This window comes from Melanostigma gelatinosum, assembly GCF_949748355.1.
Source record: "Melanostigma gelatinosum genome assembly, chromosome: 4".
Classification (NCBI taxonomy): domain Eukaryota; kingdom Metazoa; phylum Chordata; class Actinopteri; order Perciformes; family Zoarcidae; genus Melanostigma; species Melanostigma gelatinosum.
The window spans coordinates 26,118,459-26,134,405 of NC_136637.1; the positions used below are offsets into that span (position 1 = coordinate 26,118,459).

At 40.6% G+C, this 15,947-nt stretch overlaps 3 protein-coding genes across 3 annotated transcripts in view; all 3 read right to left on the bottom strand.

The window, feature by feature from the left end:
* unc13a (unc-13 homolog A (C. elegans)) overlaps positions 1-11,078 on the bottom strand; it is a gene marked incomplete at both ends in the record, with an annotated part of 48,697 nt that extends 37,619 nt beyond the window's left edge. Inside the window, one exon of the mRNA XM_079267030.1 lies at positions 11,057-11,078. Within this exon, the coding sequence (XP_079123156.1) occupies positions 11,057-11,078 (22 nt within the window). The remainder of the gene's footprint in view (positions 1-11,056) is intronic.
* LOC306776268 (uncharacterized protein) lies at positions 1,117-9,449 on the bottom strand. The gene is made up of 11 exons (XM_079266904.1): positions 9,190-9,449; positions 7,708-7,796; positions 7,319-7,468; positions 6,899-7,032; positions 6,586-6,722; positions 6,334-6,427; positions 5,629-5,746; positions 5,162-5,385; positions 4,845-5,016; positions 4,606-4,733; positions 1,117-4,451 (listed from the first exon to the last, which is right to left on the bottom strand). The coding sequence occupies exons 2-11, from the start codon at positions 7,793-7,795 to the stop codon at positions 4,134-4,136; spliced, it is 1,563 nt and encodes a 520-aa protein (XP_079123030.1). The 5' UTR covers position 7,796; positions 9,190-9,449; the 3' UTR covers positions 1,117-4,133.
* Positions 11,079-12,281: 1,203 nt separating the features above from the next.
* hmg20b (high mobility group 20B) lies at positions 12,282-15,808 on the bottom strand. Its single transcript, XM_079267557.1, has 9 exons — positions 15,790-15,808; positions 15,308-15,452; positions 14,697-14,897; positions 14,376-14,496; positions 14,198-14,250; positions 14,030-14,096; positions 13,592-13,807; positions 13,344-13,476; positions 12,282-12,868 (listed from the first exon to the last, which is right to left on the bottom strand). The coding sequence occupies exons 2-9, from the start codon at positions 15,386-15,388 to the stop codon at positions 12,856-12,858; spliced, it is 885 nt and encodes a 294-aa protein (XP_079123683.1). The 5' UTR covers positions 15,389-15,452; positions 15,790-15,808; the 3' UTR covers positions 12,282-12,855.
* Positions 15,809-15,947: the final 139 nt, after the last annotated feature.

The window sequence follows — 15,947 nt, forward strand, 5'->3', positions numbered from 1 at the left end:
ACTGAATCTCATTTTCTCTTTCTTTGCTGCGGAAAATTGGACAAATACATTCATTCGCGGCCCAGTGCAGACAACCTAAAAGGGGCTTTTTTTTGATTTCCTGAGGTTTTCCAATCAAAAGCTTTCAAAGAGCCCACACTTCAGAGCATACTGACACCAGGAACAACAATACAAACCGGCAGACAGGGAACACAGTGAGGAAGAAATCTAAAGATGATGACAAAGAAAGGAGAAATGACTCAAGTGCAGAATTAAGAAAAACTGTTACACTGAGAGGTCTGTAATTATTATTACAGCGTGTGTTTGTGTCCCACACCTGCCTTGGGGAACGTATCAACGTTGATCGGAGTATGACGGCTTTAAATAGGTGCAAGATATTAAGACTTTAAGCTTTTAGAGAATATATCAACAGTATGTAGCCTTGGAATCATTCAAATCAGAATATGAATACTACAGTGCTGTATATATCTCCATTAATACACGATTGATCTCCCCAGTACCCGCAGTCATTCTTACAGCAACACAGCAATGTGTTTGAAATGGTAATAAGATAGAGAACTAGCCAAGGACGGGTTGTTGCTAAATTATATTCATTGCTGATGTTGGACTTTCTGACTTTCTGCATTCATATGTAAATAGATGTGTGGATAACGCCTCAATGAGAGGAAGGTGACACTAATGAGGATGTCTCTCGCGGCTCACTCTGCTATAAAGTTATCATGCTTGAATTGGCGTCTCGCTACAGGAGGTGACAGTAAGAGGAAGGCTGCCAGAGCTGAATGCGCTTATTCAGCTTCTGTGGCACAGGCCATTAGCTCAAACAGTACATCCAACATCACGGGACATGGAAGTAGAATAAACGCACACACATCACTGCCCACTGCAGCGTTCATCAGCCCAACTCATGTTACCGTGCAGCAGCTCAAGGTAAACCGCCGAGCTCATCATCCTCTCGATTTCTTCATTCTACTAACAGCCACCGTGAAGAGAAGACACCATCAATATCAACCTAGCTGCAGGAATATAACAGAGAGCGTACACAGTAAATTTGTCGGAGTAAATTTTACTCAAATTGAATAAAATTTTACTCAATAAAATACAACATTTGGTCCCAGTCTATATAGAGTAAAATCTACTCTTGCCTCAGAGTTAATGATTCAGAGTATTTTTTACTCTATTCAGTGTTTGTATTTAACTCTAGATGATGATAATTTACTCTATGTAGCATAAAATGAAAACAACTCTACTGCCATTTTACTCAACTTAGAACTATTCCACTCCACATAGAACTACATTCCACTCCACATAGAACTACATTCCACTCCATATAGAACTACATTCCACTCCACATAGAACTACATTCCACTCCATATAGAACTACATTCCACTCCATATAGAACTATATTCCACTCCATATAGAACTACATTCCACTCCATATAGAACTATATTCCACTCCATATAGAACTATATTCCACTCCATATAGAACTAAATTACACTCCATAGAGAACTAAATTATGATTAAAACCTGAGAGAACTTACTCTGGAAGGTTATCATTAAACCCAACAAGTTAAATAAATCAGATATCAGTATTTACCAAAGCACAATTTATTATTTTGTATTACAAATGTGCAATGTATCCATACATATTTTACAGAATACATTTTGGACCTTTGGAACACTTTGGCCTTTTCACTATGACATCATAGGAAACAGTATGGCACAATAAACAAACTTGCATCATCACACCTGTATGACATTTGTACATCAAATGCTTTATAACAGAAAATCTCTTTCACATCAACTACATGAGGTCCGTCTTTTGTGCACACAACTTTATATGCATTAAAATGCTCATCAAGACACACTGTTTGCAGGGCAAATGTAACAAACAATAACCTCTCATCTTTCAGAACTACATGGTGGATTTTGTGAAAAACTGGCATCTCACAATGAACCTTCAGACAAACGACTAAACCCGTCCGATACATATTTCCATGGTGTTTGGCCCATCTAATATTTAAAACCTTGGTGTCAATTGGTACCTGAATAGTCTCAGCTATCTCATAGCCCCAGTCTAGCACATTTAAAGCTACCATATTACCTGGACCAATTATCACTTCATTGGGATCAAATGTCTGCCACCTGTATGCTATTTGATTTTGGTGTTTCTTGGCCAAAGTTTTAGTGATATTTTTGAAGCTTTTTAATTGTTTCTTAAAGAAATGATGCTTTGCTTCATAGCGCATGCACCAACTATGCAAAAGTGGTCCAATTTTAAGAATACACATAGGGTAATGCACCATAAAATGATGTTTTGGTAGCAGCCTTTTGTTTGGAAACAAATGCTTGAACAACCTGTGGTGTTCCACGATTAAGTGTTTCAAAAAAATAGTAATACCCTTTGATAACTTTGGTGAAAATACAATGTTTACAATTTGAAGCAAAAGCAGTAGCAAATACCAGTGTTGATCATTTGGACAAACCAAGTCTCCAAAGATAAGTGGTAGATTGCGAAGTAAACACCAGGATTGGATTGCATTCAACCCCAAGTCATTTGAGTCCTCCCTTAACTTAACTGTAGGAGGTTTGTTGTTTTGCTCCATATAGCCATAGTTAAAACTCCTAATTCTACAGTCTATTTCTTTTAATGTTGTGTACTTATCTTTCAAGTGCAGTAATAGAAGTTTCATTTCATATTGTGCCACTCCCTCCAAGATATCGTGCATAATATCGACAGAGAAGTTTTCACATGTATTGAAATATTGCAAGGAATTTAGAATGCAAGAACGTTTAACGCCCATCACATAGGGAAGAGTGGGATTTGTCTCCATCATTTGGCAATGTTCCGCATGAAGTGCGCGAGTTCGCAAAACTATCTTGGGTGAATCTTCATTAAACTCAGTCTGAAAGTCTTCTTTCTCAGCAAGACAGAAGCGGCAACAATATCTGGCACTGAATGATTCAACAAAACCAAACAAACTGTGAAGACCAAGGTTGTCACCTGTAACTTGGACAATAGTTCCATACACTGGCTGATCATACAAGGGGACCCGAATTCCATCCTTCTCAAGTATTTTAATATCCTGCATAAGTGGATCAAGTATTTTAGAAAAGCCATATGTTTTAACATCTTGGGCATGAAATAAAGCGACCAAATGAATATTAAGCAGATTTGAGTTGTACTTGGGAGAAAAATTCCGCAAGGTGAAATAGAGTGCACCTAATTTATGTATTCCCCGTTTTGAGCCTAAAGGATTTGCAGTTTCAAAATCATCATAAAAAAGCTGAATCAGAATGGCATGCTTCTGTTTTGAAAATAGATCATGACTCTTGAAAAGATCTCCATCGCACAAGTCATGAAGATTTTCTCCTGAACTTGAAGTCTGCATCATCTCTTTTATGTTAGGATGTTGATAAATAAATTGTAAAGTTTTCAAAATAGGGATGTAAACTAATTTATCAGTGACAACAACCTGATCATAAGTTCCAGTGGTGCGATTGCGTAGGGTATCAAATCTTGTACCAAGAACATATTCAACTAAGTCTACCCTTCCCCACTTCTCTGTAAAATACTGCCTTCTTTTACTCTCAGAATTTAATACACCATAGGGATTTTCCATTTTTTCGAAACACTGATCAATTTTGCTCTCAATGTCGCTTTTGATAGGCTCCTGTAAAGATAGACACTTCTTCACAGATTCTTTTGCTTGATTATGGATATCGTCAACAATCTCTTCCATCGAAATTACCAAAGAGTTAACAGTTGTTTCACTTACGCCTGCCACTTTAAGTTCGGCTACTGTTGCAGCGCAGCTGTCTACAAGACTCCTTTTGAGAAGGACTGAGTCAGAAGGTGAACTTCTTGCTGGCAAGTCATCAAAATTACTTGCTGCTAAATCTTCAGATGTAGATGGGCCTTCACCAGGATCAGAACAAGGTTCATGTGCTTTATTTAGATGCTTTCGAAACCCAGAAAAAGTGCCATAAACTAGTGAACAACCAGCCTGACCACATTTAAGACGAAGGGTCTTTCCTGAACAAAGTCCGTGGATCAACTTCAAGTGTTTTGTCAGGGAATTGGTGTTTGCCTGGGGGATTTTGCAAATAAAACAAAACATCTTCGTATCAACTCAATGCAGCATCCGAGCCCTCAACTCTGCAACCCTTGGATTCACCTTAGTGGTATCAACATCGATTTCAAAGATCGTGGTTTGCAAGAAGTTGTACACATTTACCAGATCCTGGTTGTACGAAGTACCAAAGACAAAATGAGCTTTGAAAAGCTCATCAAAACAGGCAAGTGTGTCTGGTGACTTACAAGGTATTGCATGCTTGTCAATCACAATGAAGTATTTGTGAATCAGACTCTTCTGGGTCCCCACAGCTAGCAGGTATGGTTGAAGGCTTTCCACGATGCCGTCCAGATGCCCCTGGATGCTCATCCCAGTCTGTGACAGAAAAAATAATGAATTAGTCAGCTATAAAATTAGTCAGTTTAAGGAAATGTCTTAATTGACCATAATCTTAAAAAGAGGATTGAAAGGTTTAGAAAAGGGGACAGAACAGTGACGATTTTCCAGTTTAATTGAACTGTAACCTCACCTTAATGAATTTCACAAGACGGTCACTGGCTTGTCTGGCTGAGAGTTTTCCTGGTCTCTTGCGGCCATGTGGTGATGGTGGTAGAAGGTGGACAAGAACCAAAATGGATGACATGTCACTGTCCCATCCTGGAAGTAAAAATTCATAAACAAGCATTTACTACAAGCGAACAGTCAATCCATTTTTCATTCAAAAACTATTCTCTCTTCCATAACTATGATCCTTAACTTTTAGCATACCATTTTCCACGTCTGTTGTGCATTCAGCATTTTGAACCAGGTCTTGAAGATCGGCTGTCTGTGTGAGGCCACGGCTTTGTTCGAGGACTTTCTGTTTGTAGATAGTAGGCCATCTCTCCAGGAACTTTGTAGTAGCAGCATCCCCAAACATCAGACCAAAGTCTTGGTCAATCTGCAGACAAGATAGAATTGGTCAAAACAGAACAGTAAACATTATGGTGTAGCACCATGGTCATGACAGATCTTACAACCCTACCCAGGCTATTGTAGAACAGAAATAATATTGTCATGACAGTGGCAGTAGAACGTTCACATACCAGTCCTGCCATGTCCAGGAATCTTGGAAACGCTGTGAATAGTTCAGAGGACTTCACTGGGTCATGAACCATGTCTTGGCGATAGGTAAAGGTCTGCTTCATCTTCTCCTTCACAGTTGCTTCATCAGCTGTATGCTTCATAAGCGCAATGGCCTCGCAGCACAGGCTTTCTGTGGTTAGCCCGTTTTCCACTCTGAATGAGTCTCTTTCTGCTTTTGGACCACCTGTAATAGTGGTGGCACTTTTATCAATTACTGGGTTAGTATATGATATTATGTCCTAAGATATAAGAAATAAGGCTTGGAAAACTCTGCAAGGATGGCCATGCAGGCACTTACGTCTCCAGAAGAAAAATAGGATATATATATATATATATATATATATATATATATATATATATATATATATATATATACATTATATGATTATTCCCTCATCATGCATTATGAATTAGACTTCACACATACCAGTTAGTGTTTGTGACTGACTGCAGGTCTTCTTTTTTCCCTCCGATGCTTCCTTCTGAACAAATTTCAGTCTCCATGCCAGATACCCACTCCCATCTTCTGCATTGTAATAATGCTCCTAAAGTAAAAAGGGTTATTCAGTTTGATTGAACAAGTTGAAATAGTTTAATCTTTCCCCAAAAACTATCATATTTCCTAGTATTGTGATGAGGCCTTTCTTTCTAATGACAGTTATTTTGAAAAACAGAGGTTATTGTATTACACGGTTAGTGTTGTGTCTTGTTAATGGGCTAACCCTTGCGGTGCGAAAGTAAACTGAGCTTTAACACCGCCAGAGTTCAACTTACGGGGAAGGCAGAGATGGTGGCCATTAGGGCTGTCACCTTTTCCAAAAATAACACTCGAACAAATATGAAATGACACGCAATACGTTAGAGCGCCCTCTGTTGGGTGACAAAGTAAACTACGTTAAACAGTCAGCTGTGGATATAGACTGTACATTTTTTATTCAAATGAGTCATTAGAGTTTGAATGTTAATTACATTCAAACAAATGTTCAAAAAGTGACAGCCCTTGTTGCCATGCAGTAATGTTTACAGATCTTTATTTGAAATAAAAACACTACCCATCTGTAAAACAGCAGTTGAAATATTTACATTCCAAGCAAGTGAAAAGTAAATAAGTTAGACGTTTTAATGTACTTACATAGCCTAACTTGCTCCTAGGATCGGCCAGGTATGGGTACAAGGTAGTGATGCCCCTTGCGTAGTCCTCTTTAACGCGCCTTGAAGGACTTGTCCTACACACAAACACACAGACTTTACTATATGTGCTCCAATCAAAAGTATTGATGTGTAAATTCCACCTGCTAAAAGAGGGGTGTTGTACTGTGTCAATTCAAGACACACATGTGTATTAGGAGTGCAGGTATGTAATAATAACAACATGACAACATACCCATGTTCACTTGTCATATGTGCGACCAATATCTTGACCATATCACGTCTTCTGGCATCCGTTAGGCTTTTTGTTCGGGCATACTCATTCATGATCCTCTCTCCTCCAGGTTTGTTCTTCAGGATGTCTTCAATCATCTAAGTGGGAAGAACAAAAATGAACACAATGAAACGTTTAAAACAATAATGACATCAAGTATTATCAAACAGAATGGCCACAATTTTACAACTTCAGTTATTCAGCCATTTACCATTCAACCTTGGCATTTTTTTTAAACCTTCAGAAAGGATGCAAGGGAAACTGCAGAGCTTACCTGAGCTAGATGACTTCCCTCATCTCTTTGTCTTGTAGCAGGACTATGCTGCAATATAGTGGTGTCGTCCGAGTCCCTCTCATTGTCTCCACTGAAGCTTGCAAAGGAGGAGCATGAAGGGGAGCTCAAAGAATCTAGAAATCATATTAACATTGAACTAATGTGATTAACAATGTGACTATAAGACAATATAAGTGCACACATCCATTATTAGAGGAATGCAAATATTTCACATTGTATCATGCCCACAACAGTTCCAGAAATTGTGGAAAGGGTGAGCAGAGATGATTTCAAAATATCTAAATAAGATTTTAAAAAACCCCAACTCAGATATATTAAATTGTCTTGCATATTCAAAACATGTTAGATTGACCAAGCCGTACAGATAAATATGAAGTTATAAGCTAATAAGTAACTAACCCTCAAGATTTGGGTCTTGGGGTAGACAAATCTCCAGCACACCAATGTCTTGTTTCTTTAGTAGAAACTCAAACACCTCCTCATCAACTTCGGTCTTTGATTCATCATAGACTTTTAAGTCCAAGGTTGGAAGGTCAAATTTCTTGGCAACTGTGAAGACAAAATACCAAGGGACAAGCTTAGTGATGAATCGGTTGTGTATTTGCAGAAAAACATAACAGACAGCAATCAGAAGGCCATCTTCACTTGAACATTGTAATCCCAAAACTGACAGTGTTCCATGCAGACCTTTGCTATTCCAGGGAAAAGACTTTCAGGTATGCAAAACATAGAGTGACATCCCAAGTGTATTGTTCCACAGGTTAGTGTGTGCAATATTTTTCACTCACCACAATCCAAAAATGATTTGAAGGTTAGTTGCCCCTCATAACAAATGTACTTCTGACGATCTCTGTACTTCACTCTTACAGCTTGCATCCTTCATGACAAAAACAATTAAATTAGTTTCATTATCAGAAACAGCTGACTGCCAACATTAGTAATACCACAGTAAGCCAACATTAGAAAGACATGATGCATGGACTAATAGTAGGTCTCCACAAGGGTAAACTATTTCATTATAAAAACGAGGGACATTTTAAGCACGTCTTTATTACGCTGTACTAAAGGGACCTGTTCATTCGCTTGAATCGCCAATTCGCGTCACTCCAGTCTCATAGTGGCTGTGCATAGACTTTGTATGTAATCTACTGCGTTTGGCGTGAACACATCATCAGAAATGTAACCAGTTGTCTCATCTTGAACAATGTCTACTTCACCTGGTTGTCTCCGACTTGGCCGTCTCTAGCATGCCACAGTGCAACAGATCAATCAGCTTATGCTGCGGAATTCTACCCGCACTTCGCGAGTGGCCCGTGCCAATGTCAAGCCCAGCTAGTTTTAGCAGTCAACAGAGTGAAGTGCATTTTTTCAAAGTATAACACACATGTTGCATCGACCAGGGTGCTGATGAACTGCAGCGAAACACAGTCCATCAACACAGCTCTTTTCAGAGTCAAATACACGTGTTGGCGGCAACAAACGCAGCTAGAAACAGTCCAACAGTCATTAACAGCTCTTTTCAGAGTCAAATACACGTGTTAGCGCAAACAAACGCAGCCGGAAACAGTTGCTTAAAACAGTCGTTAACAGCTCTTTTCAGAGTCAAATACACGTGTTAGCGCAAACAAACGCAGCCGGAAACAGTTGCTTAAAACAGTCGTTAACAGCTCTTTTCAGAGTAAAATACACGTGTTAGCGCCCACAAACGCAGCTAGAAACAGTCCGTTTAAAACGGTTTTTAACAGCTCTTTTCAGAGTAAAATACACAGGTTAGCGCCAACAAATGCAGCTTAAAACGGTCGTTAACAGCTCCTTTCTGAGTAAAATACACGTGTTGACGCCAACAAACTGCAAATTCTACATAGCCATTTTCACAGTAAAATGTACCTGTTGCACCAACTAACTGCAGCAAAAGACAGCCCCTCTACACAGAATAAAACACACATGCACCTGCTCAGTGAAGTCCGCTGGCTACTGATGATAGCTAATACTACTTTATTGAGACTTTAATCCAGGTGTGTCGACGTTAATATGTCCATAAACCACCAAATATTTTGCGAATTGATGTTAATGCGTTAGAAGCTAACGTTTGACTGTGACTAAGTTATGTGAAAACGTTAGAAGCTACCGTTAGCATCTGCTAACGCGAACAATCAGAAGCTACGGCTCATATCTGACAATGCAAATAGTGAAGTAACGTTAGGTTAGCTGCAATGTTGCTACACAATGTACCTTACACACATGAAGTTAACCAAAACGAATGACCTTACCTGACATGTTATTTCAAATGCCGTCTTCTGTTCCTCACTTCAGCCCTTCCGTTCCATAAAACGTCAGCTCATTCCAGTGTAGCGAGAGGTGTCATGGCGGCAGAAACGAAACTTAAGGAACCGTTGTGGGCGTGGTCACGCTGTTTTACTCCAATAGATTTTATTCTGAATATTTACTCACACTCTACTGGCTACTGGAAGTAATTACACTCCAAAATGATTAAATATGACTCCTTCAGTGGAAAATAATTGTAACTCCGGAAAAATTACTCTCCCGTTTTTCCTGTGTAGAATCGAATGAGAAAATGCCAGCAGAGAAAATACATTGGGGTTGCTATGCCAACAAAGCCTCAGGACAGGGACCACCAACGAGCCTGGATTTCAATGCTGACATCTGTGCAATCAGCTCTAGCACTGGTGTGAACAGCACAGCAGCCTCTTCATACACACTACAAGCCTGCTGCAACCTCTCAGAGAATCTGCAGGCCAAGTTTGAAGCAGTCACTTTTACATCTTTCCTTCACTGCTCCCTTAGAAATCAGGCAATGTGTTCATCAAGTGTCTCAGGGGAGAGAGTGAGACCAAACTGGCCCAAAAATATTCAGACTGCAAACGCGCTCCCAGTGGAAGGCTCAGGGGTTATTAATGAGTTGTTAATAACTGTGCAACTTGAGAAACTCTGATGATTTATTAAGAGAGCTGGAGATCTGTTTAAACTCAAACAGTTTTACATTTTGTTATGCATTTGTTATGGAGACACAATCTGCATAATCTATCCATCCCGTTTGCTCTTGCACAGTAATGCACTTTAATTTAAATCTGACAGCAATAAGACTCAGATCAGGTTAATAAGAGGAAATAAAGTCGTGGACCTGCTGATACAAAATGTTCCACAACTTCACCAATAAAAAACAATATCATTTTACATTTTAGAAATGACCACATTGTGCTTTAAACGCCATTATTACAGTGACTGAATGCCATTTAAGTCTTTAGGACTGATTCACCGACAATCTCTTAAATGTAAAACATACAAAGTCTCTTTCGGGTATTTTCTACTTGTTTCTCTGGAAAAATACGTCACAGTCATCATTGGCTCCATCCATCAAAGGACAAACAACGACTGAAGGAAGACATAATAATATAATACAGTTGAGATGAGTCTCTGTTTATACAGTAGAAAAACTATTTGGACCTCCATTGGGGAAATAAATCAAAAGAAGAAATTTCATTATAGAATGCTGCAACCAATCATGTGGCTTAAAGAAATATCCTACTGTATAACCGGTAGTCTACCGCACACGCCTTTTTTATATTTTGGTCCGCGCAATTACGCACGAAAACTGAGATTTAAGGTCCACATTAGATGACTTCAGTTAAAACCTTCGGTTTCTTTCTTTTTATCTACATGAAACAAATAACACCTCGCGATTATTTTACGGGCATGGGGGGTGGGGGCGCAACTGAGAGTGGGTTACATCTTGTTTTACTATGTTTGACAGCGGCCGTCAGAAAGCATGCACCTACTCCATAAATCGATCCGGTTGTAGCAATGGCAGGTTTTGTAATTAGCCCAGACTGTCACCCATAGGAGCGATGTAAATGTAAAAATAAAATACATAGAAATATATATTAGAAATATGCAGCGTTCGCCTTATTGATGGGATTTGCATGAACCTGACAATTAATAGCGTGGCAAATTAAAAATAAACATTCCTGTGTAACATGGCGATTCTTAAAATATTGATGAAGGCTCGTTATCCTAACAGGTGAATCCCCAAAAGCAGTAAAGAGAAGACTTGGTGATATTAAAGCCGCTCACACCAGCAGGTGAAATGCACAGCAAGGCATGGCCATGTTCTCTTACCTCCAACACACAGCAATGACATTTCTTATATGCGCCTTTAGTACAGGGTCCAGCTTCTTCACCCGCTTCCGTTATCGAGCGAATAATCGGTGCACAGCCTGGGAGCGAATCGTTGGGCTTGGAGGTGGAGAAGCCTGCCGTCGCTGGCAGAGACGGGGGCCTGGCAGCGCTCGTTACGCCCGACAAAAATAAAATAAAATCTTCACACTTCGAGAGTGAACGCCAGCGTCGCAATCCCCCGTCTTCTTCTTTTTGTTTTAATGGCGTGTCCCTCTAAATTTGAGACTCTTTCCCACCCCCCTTCTGTCTCAGCTCTCCGCTCGCCAACACACAGCCATCTTGTTCAGCTTCAGCACCGCCGCTGCGTGGACAGCTCCTGCCGGTGACGTCAGGGCGGTGCTGGTGGCGTGAAAAGGGGGTGGAGATGTCGTAACACCTGATTATTAGCCTCTCCCTCTGGATCTTCGACATGTTTTGTCAAAAAACATTTTAGGAAATCCTCAAATGATGACGCAACACTGTGAAAACTATTGTAATGATTGATTTTGTCAATATTACTTAGCACCAATTAGCAGTCAGTTAAAGGACTTCACTGATAAGAGTCAGTTATAGGGGAAAGTATGGAGCACTTCATACTGCTCCTCTTCAGCAGAATTTCACCTGGAGAGCGTGTTTTACAAGATTTAAGATGAACATGATGAGGGACACAAACCGTAACGAGGTGATTTAGATGAGCGATACTTGACTAGAAGCTGAAGAAATACAGAACAAACAAAACAGATAATTCGTGACTAACTATTAATGGCCCTGCCTTGGTGAGACCTAGTCAGTCAGTGTGTTGCGTATTCACCCCAGTTCATCCAATCTTAACCCTTTCAGTTGACACCAGACTGATGTAGCCTTAAATAAAACTGTTCCAAGATTTAAGCCAGTGTTGGCTAATAGCTCCCCCTGCTGGTTAAATAACATCCCTACAGACTCAGTTCACCGAAAACACACACACACACACACACACACACACACGAGGCATATTTGAGAGGGGGAAAACAAGTCGTTTTGTGATGCGGCTTTAACTTGAGACGGGAATTTTATACAACAAAAAAAACAGGAGAAAAGCAACTTTTTCTCACATTCACCTTTTGCTGGAAATATTTTCAGTATGGTTTAATGAACATTTCAGAAAATACAAATATACTTCACAAATATATAATATTGTGACATGTGAAACTGCTTGTCCATTCAACAACCTGCCATCATCAATGTCAATTCAAACATGTAAACCCAGACATTTCATTTTCACCCTTTCCAGTTTTGTGTTTTTCATGCGCTCTAAATAATACTACACATTACCCCACCCACCAAATGCCAAATGGCATTTATTGTAAACAAATAACTAGGTTTGTCTTGTTGGACAGGTCATGGGCCTGTGGGTAACTGCAGATACTACACAATGAGGTTAGGGTCAATCCAATTTGACTTAATTAAAGCAGATTTGAAGATAATATTACATTAAATGAAATTCCTGAAGTGTAAAAACCCTAAACCCTGGCACACAGATTTACAGTCACAAAAACTCATGTGCATGACTACACATTTTCTACCTTATAGACATATTCATAAAGAAGAGGCATGTAGACGCGGACTGTGTGTGGCGTTTTTTGAAGTGTTTGCACCCTTGCCTTTACTATCCTTGAGATATCCACATGCTCTGTTGATTGGCACCGACTTGACCGAACGCCACCGAGCCGGACACGCGTCCCTCTGATGCAGGAATGAAAGGGTCGCCAGCTGAAGTCTCCTCATAACTTCTCACTGACAACGAATCAAAGCACAGCGTTAGAGAAATAAACAAAGAAAATATTGAGACATAAATACTATATATGGGTATTTAGACTTGTGCTAATGCTCAAATTTCTTGAACGCACACCTCCTGATGAACAGGGTGAAATGAACAATTTACGACCAGTCTGTAAGAGAGTATGGTGAACCCGACTTGGAGCACTCATGCGAGTAAGCCTCACAAAAACATGAAGCACAATATTTTAGCAACAACTCCTCACATTTGAACCCAGTATAGCACACATCTGGTTTAAGCTCATGCTTTGATGGGAAAAAAAAAAGATGACTGGTTGCTCATCGAATCCTATATTTAGGCAAAGTAAAGGACAGCAGATTCATCAGAAGAAGAAGCAGAGTGTATCAGCACACTGGATTACAGCCTCCAACCTTCTTTTTTTGTTTTTAACATGTCAACCCTGCCAGGTGGAGGCTGGATGAGATCAGTTACCTGTCCAGATGAGAGAGGACTTCGCAGAGCTGGCTGAGCAGCGCACGATGCTTGTGAGGGTTTCCCTCCAGCACTCCGCTGAGCCGACTCAGGTAGGAGTCCAGGTTCCCATGAGACGCCGTCTCTCCGGTGCCTGTTCAGAAAAGTCACAGGAGAATGAAATCAAGCAGAAAAATATAAATCGGACATCCATCCGTCTTCGTTAATGCATTTCTCCTCTGACTAAATACAGCCAACCGACTGCTGACCTGGCAGGGGAACTGATGACAGACTGTTGACCAATGTGTGTTTAATGGTCAGCAGGTTTTGGTGAAGAGCCTGGGTGCGCTTCTCGTCCAGCCCCAGTTCAGCCTCCAGGCGCTCTTTAGCACTGTACATGTCGTTTATGTGCCGCTGAAGCACCGCATTCTGCTCTTCAAACTCAATGTTGGCCTTACGAAGCCGTCGCAACTCAGCCTCTCGAGCTGAAAGCACAAACAAGGGAAAATCAAAACGGGATTAGGTGGGAGCACAAGACTATGTCTTGCGTGTCATGTTGGATGGGATTTACTTTACAGTCGGGGGGGGGGGGGGGGGATTTGATAAAATGTCCTATTAGCTAACAAAGTAATCGCACAATTTGCTTTAGCAGCCATCCGTAGTAGATTAAAAGAACGATCGTTTCCTGTGTTCAGTTTCTCTGTTACCTTTGTTCTGATCGAGGAACTCCTCTGTGAAGATGGGGATGTCGAATCCTTTGGTGAGGTCACAAGCCTAAAGGACATAATCAGCAAATCAACAACTTAGCCGTTTGACAAGGATGTGAAACTGACGTCGCAGAATAAACGGTGACAGGATCTGGACGAGTCATGTACCTTTGATACCGAAGACTCTGAATTAGTGCTGATGATGACAGACTGAGTGTCTTCTGAAAGAGAAAAGATGTGCATATTACAGCTCACGCGGCACAGTCATGAAATAACACACACAAACTCTTGTGGTGTGATGTGCATCGCGTATAGTAAGACGTATGTGGAGCTCTGTTGTCGTCACCTTTCTTGATCCTCTTGTCTTGTATCTTAGCGGTGGTGATGTGATAGGCCTCAGTCTGCTGATAATCCTTCAGCTCCTGGGCGTACTGCATCTTCTCCCGCTCCGCCTCGTCCAGGTAGCGCTGTCGGTGCAAAGATAATGTAGTGCCGCTTTACTGAGGGAAGAATTCAGTCTCGCTGTGACCGGTTAGTCCATCAATGAGCCTGCCGCTGAGCGGGAAGTAGCAGGCTAACCTTAGCAGTTATAATATTCTTATAAGACCTTGCCGGATAGATGTGTATCATATGTATATATATATTATAATAAACAATACATGCTTACCTGTTTGTCATTCAGGGCTAATTGAGTCCACTCTGCTCCAAGTCTCTTGGTGATTTCTGGGAACGGTAAGTCAGGGTATCTGGCCCGCATACGTTCTCGGCGTTCATTGAGGAAGCGGACGTATCCCGTCACCGGTGCCTTGGGACCATTTGGTAGCACCTTCTTTCTTTTCTTTCCCTTCGGCCAGCCTCTCTTCTTTGGCTGCAGAGAGGAGAAACAACACTCACATGAAGGCGGGGGCTGCTCTCTCATCCGTGCTACTCAGCAGACAACTGTCAATTGTATTACGTTAAAGTAAGAGGTATTTATTTATGGGTTAGGGTTATAATATTAACTGACACAGTTTGTCCTTGTTATTTTATTTTGTTTTATTAATTAATAAAGTAACTATCTATCCATCTATTCTGCTCAACAGGACATTGCCATACAAGAGCAAACATGCTCAACCAACCTACTCTGTAAAAGAAAGAAAAAGTTAAATACATTTCTCAAAATGTGTCCCCTCTGTAACATTCTAACCTTTATGAATGTATGATTTATTACGTTTAGCTGTCAAATAAAATGAGAACAGAGTGTGTTTGAGCGTGTTGGTCAGATGTCGCAGCACTCACCTCTTCTTGTGGTTGATCTGCTGAATGTGAAGGTCTGGACTGCTGTGATGAATCACCCTGCTCCTGTTTGATCCCACCCATGACCACCGTGCACGGACGATGTAACTGGGTTAATCGGTTAGGGGTTTACTTGGTGGGGAGAAGCCTGTGCAGAATAACATAGGAGACGTAAAAAAAAAAAAAAAAAAAAAAAAAGATGCGCGCGACAGTGAAATCCAGCAATAATGTCCTCGCAGGGATGCCGCTTCTTTAAGCTAACCTGACTGCTAGCAGTCCTATGCGGCTAACTGTTAACACACACACACACACAACGGACAATAGCCAAACAAAAAGCGAATCCAAACCGCTCACTCTTCACAAGAAAAGAAAAATGAAATACAGGAAAAACGTGTATTCAGACACACTGTTTAGTCGCTACAGACAATGGCAGTTATATAGAATCATTTCTACTTTTTTGGGGAGATAAACGTCTTCTAACTCACCCGATAATGATTCCCTCAGCCAAACAGGAAGTGAAGCCTGTCTGCCCTCTGATTGGTCGGCACGGAGAGTCCCTTTTAATAAGGTGTATTCACAGAGATCCCGTTGACTCTTTTTCTTTTATATTATTCACTATATTTAAGTAATTTGTATTTTACTT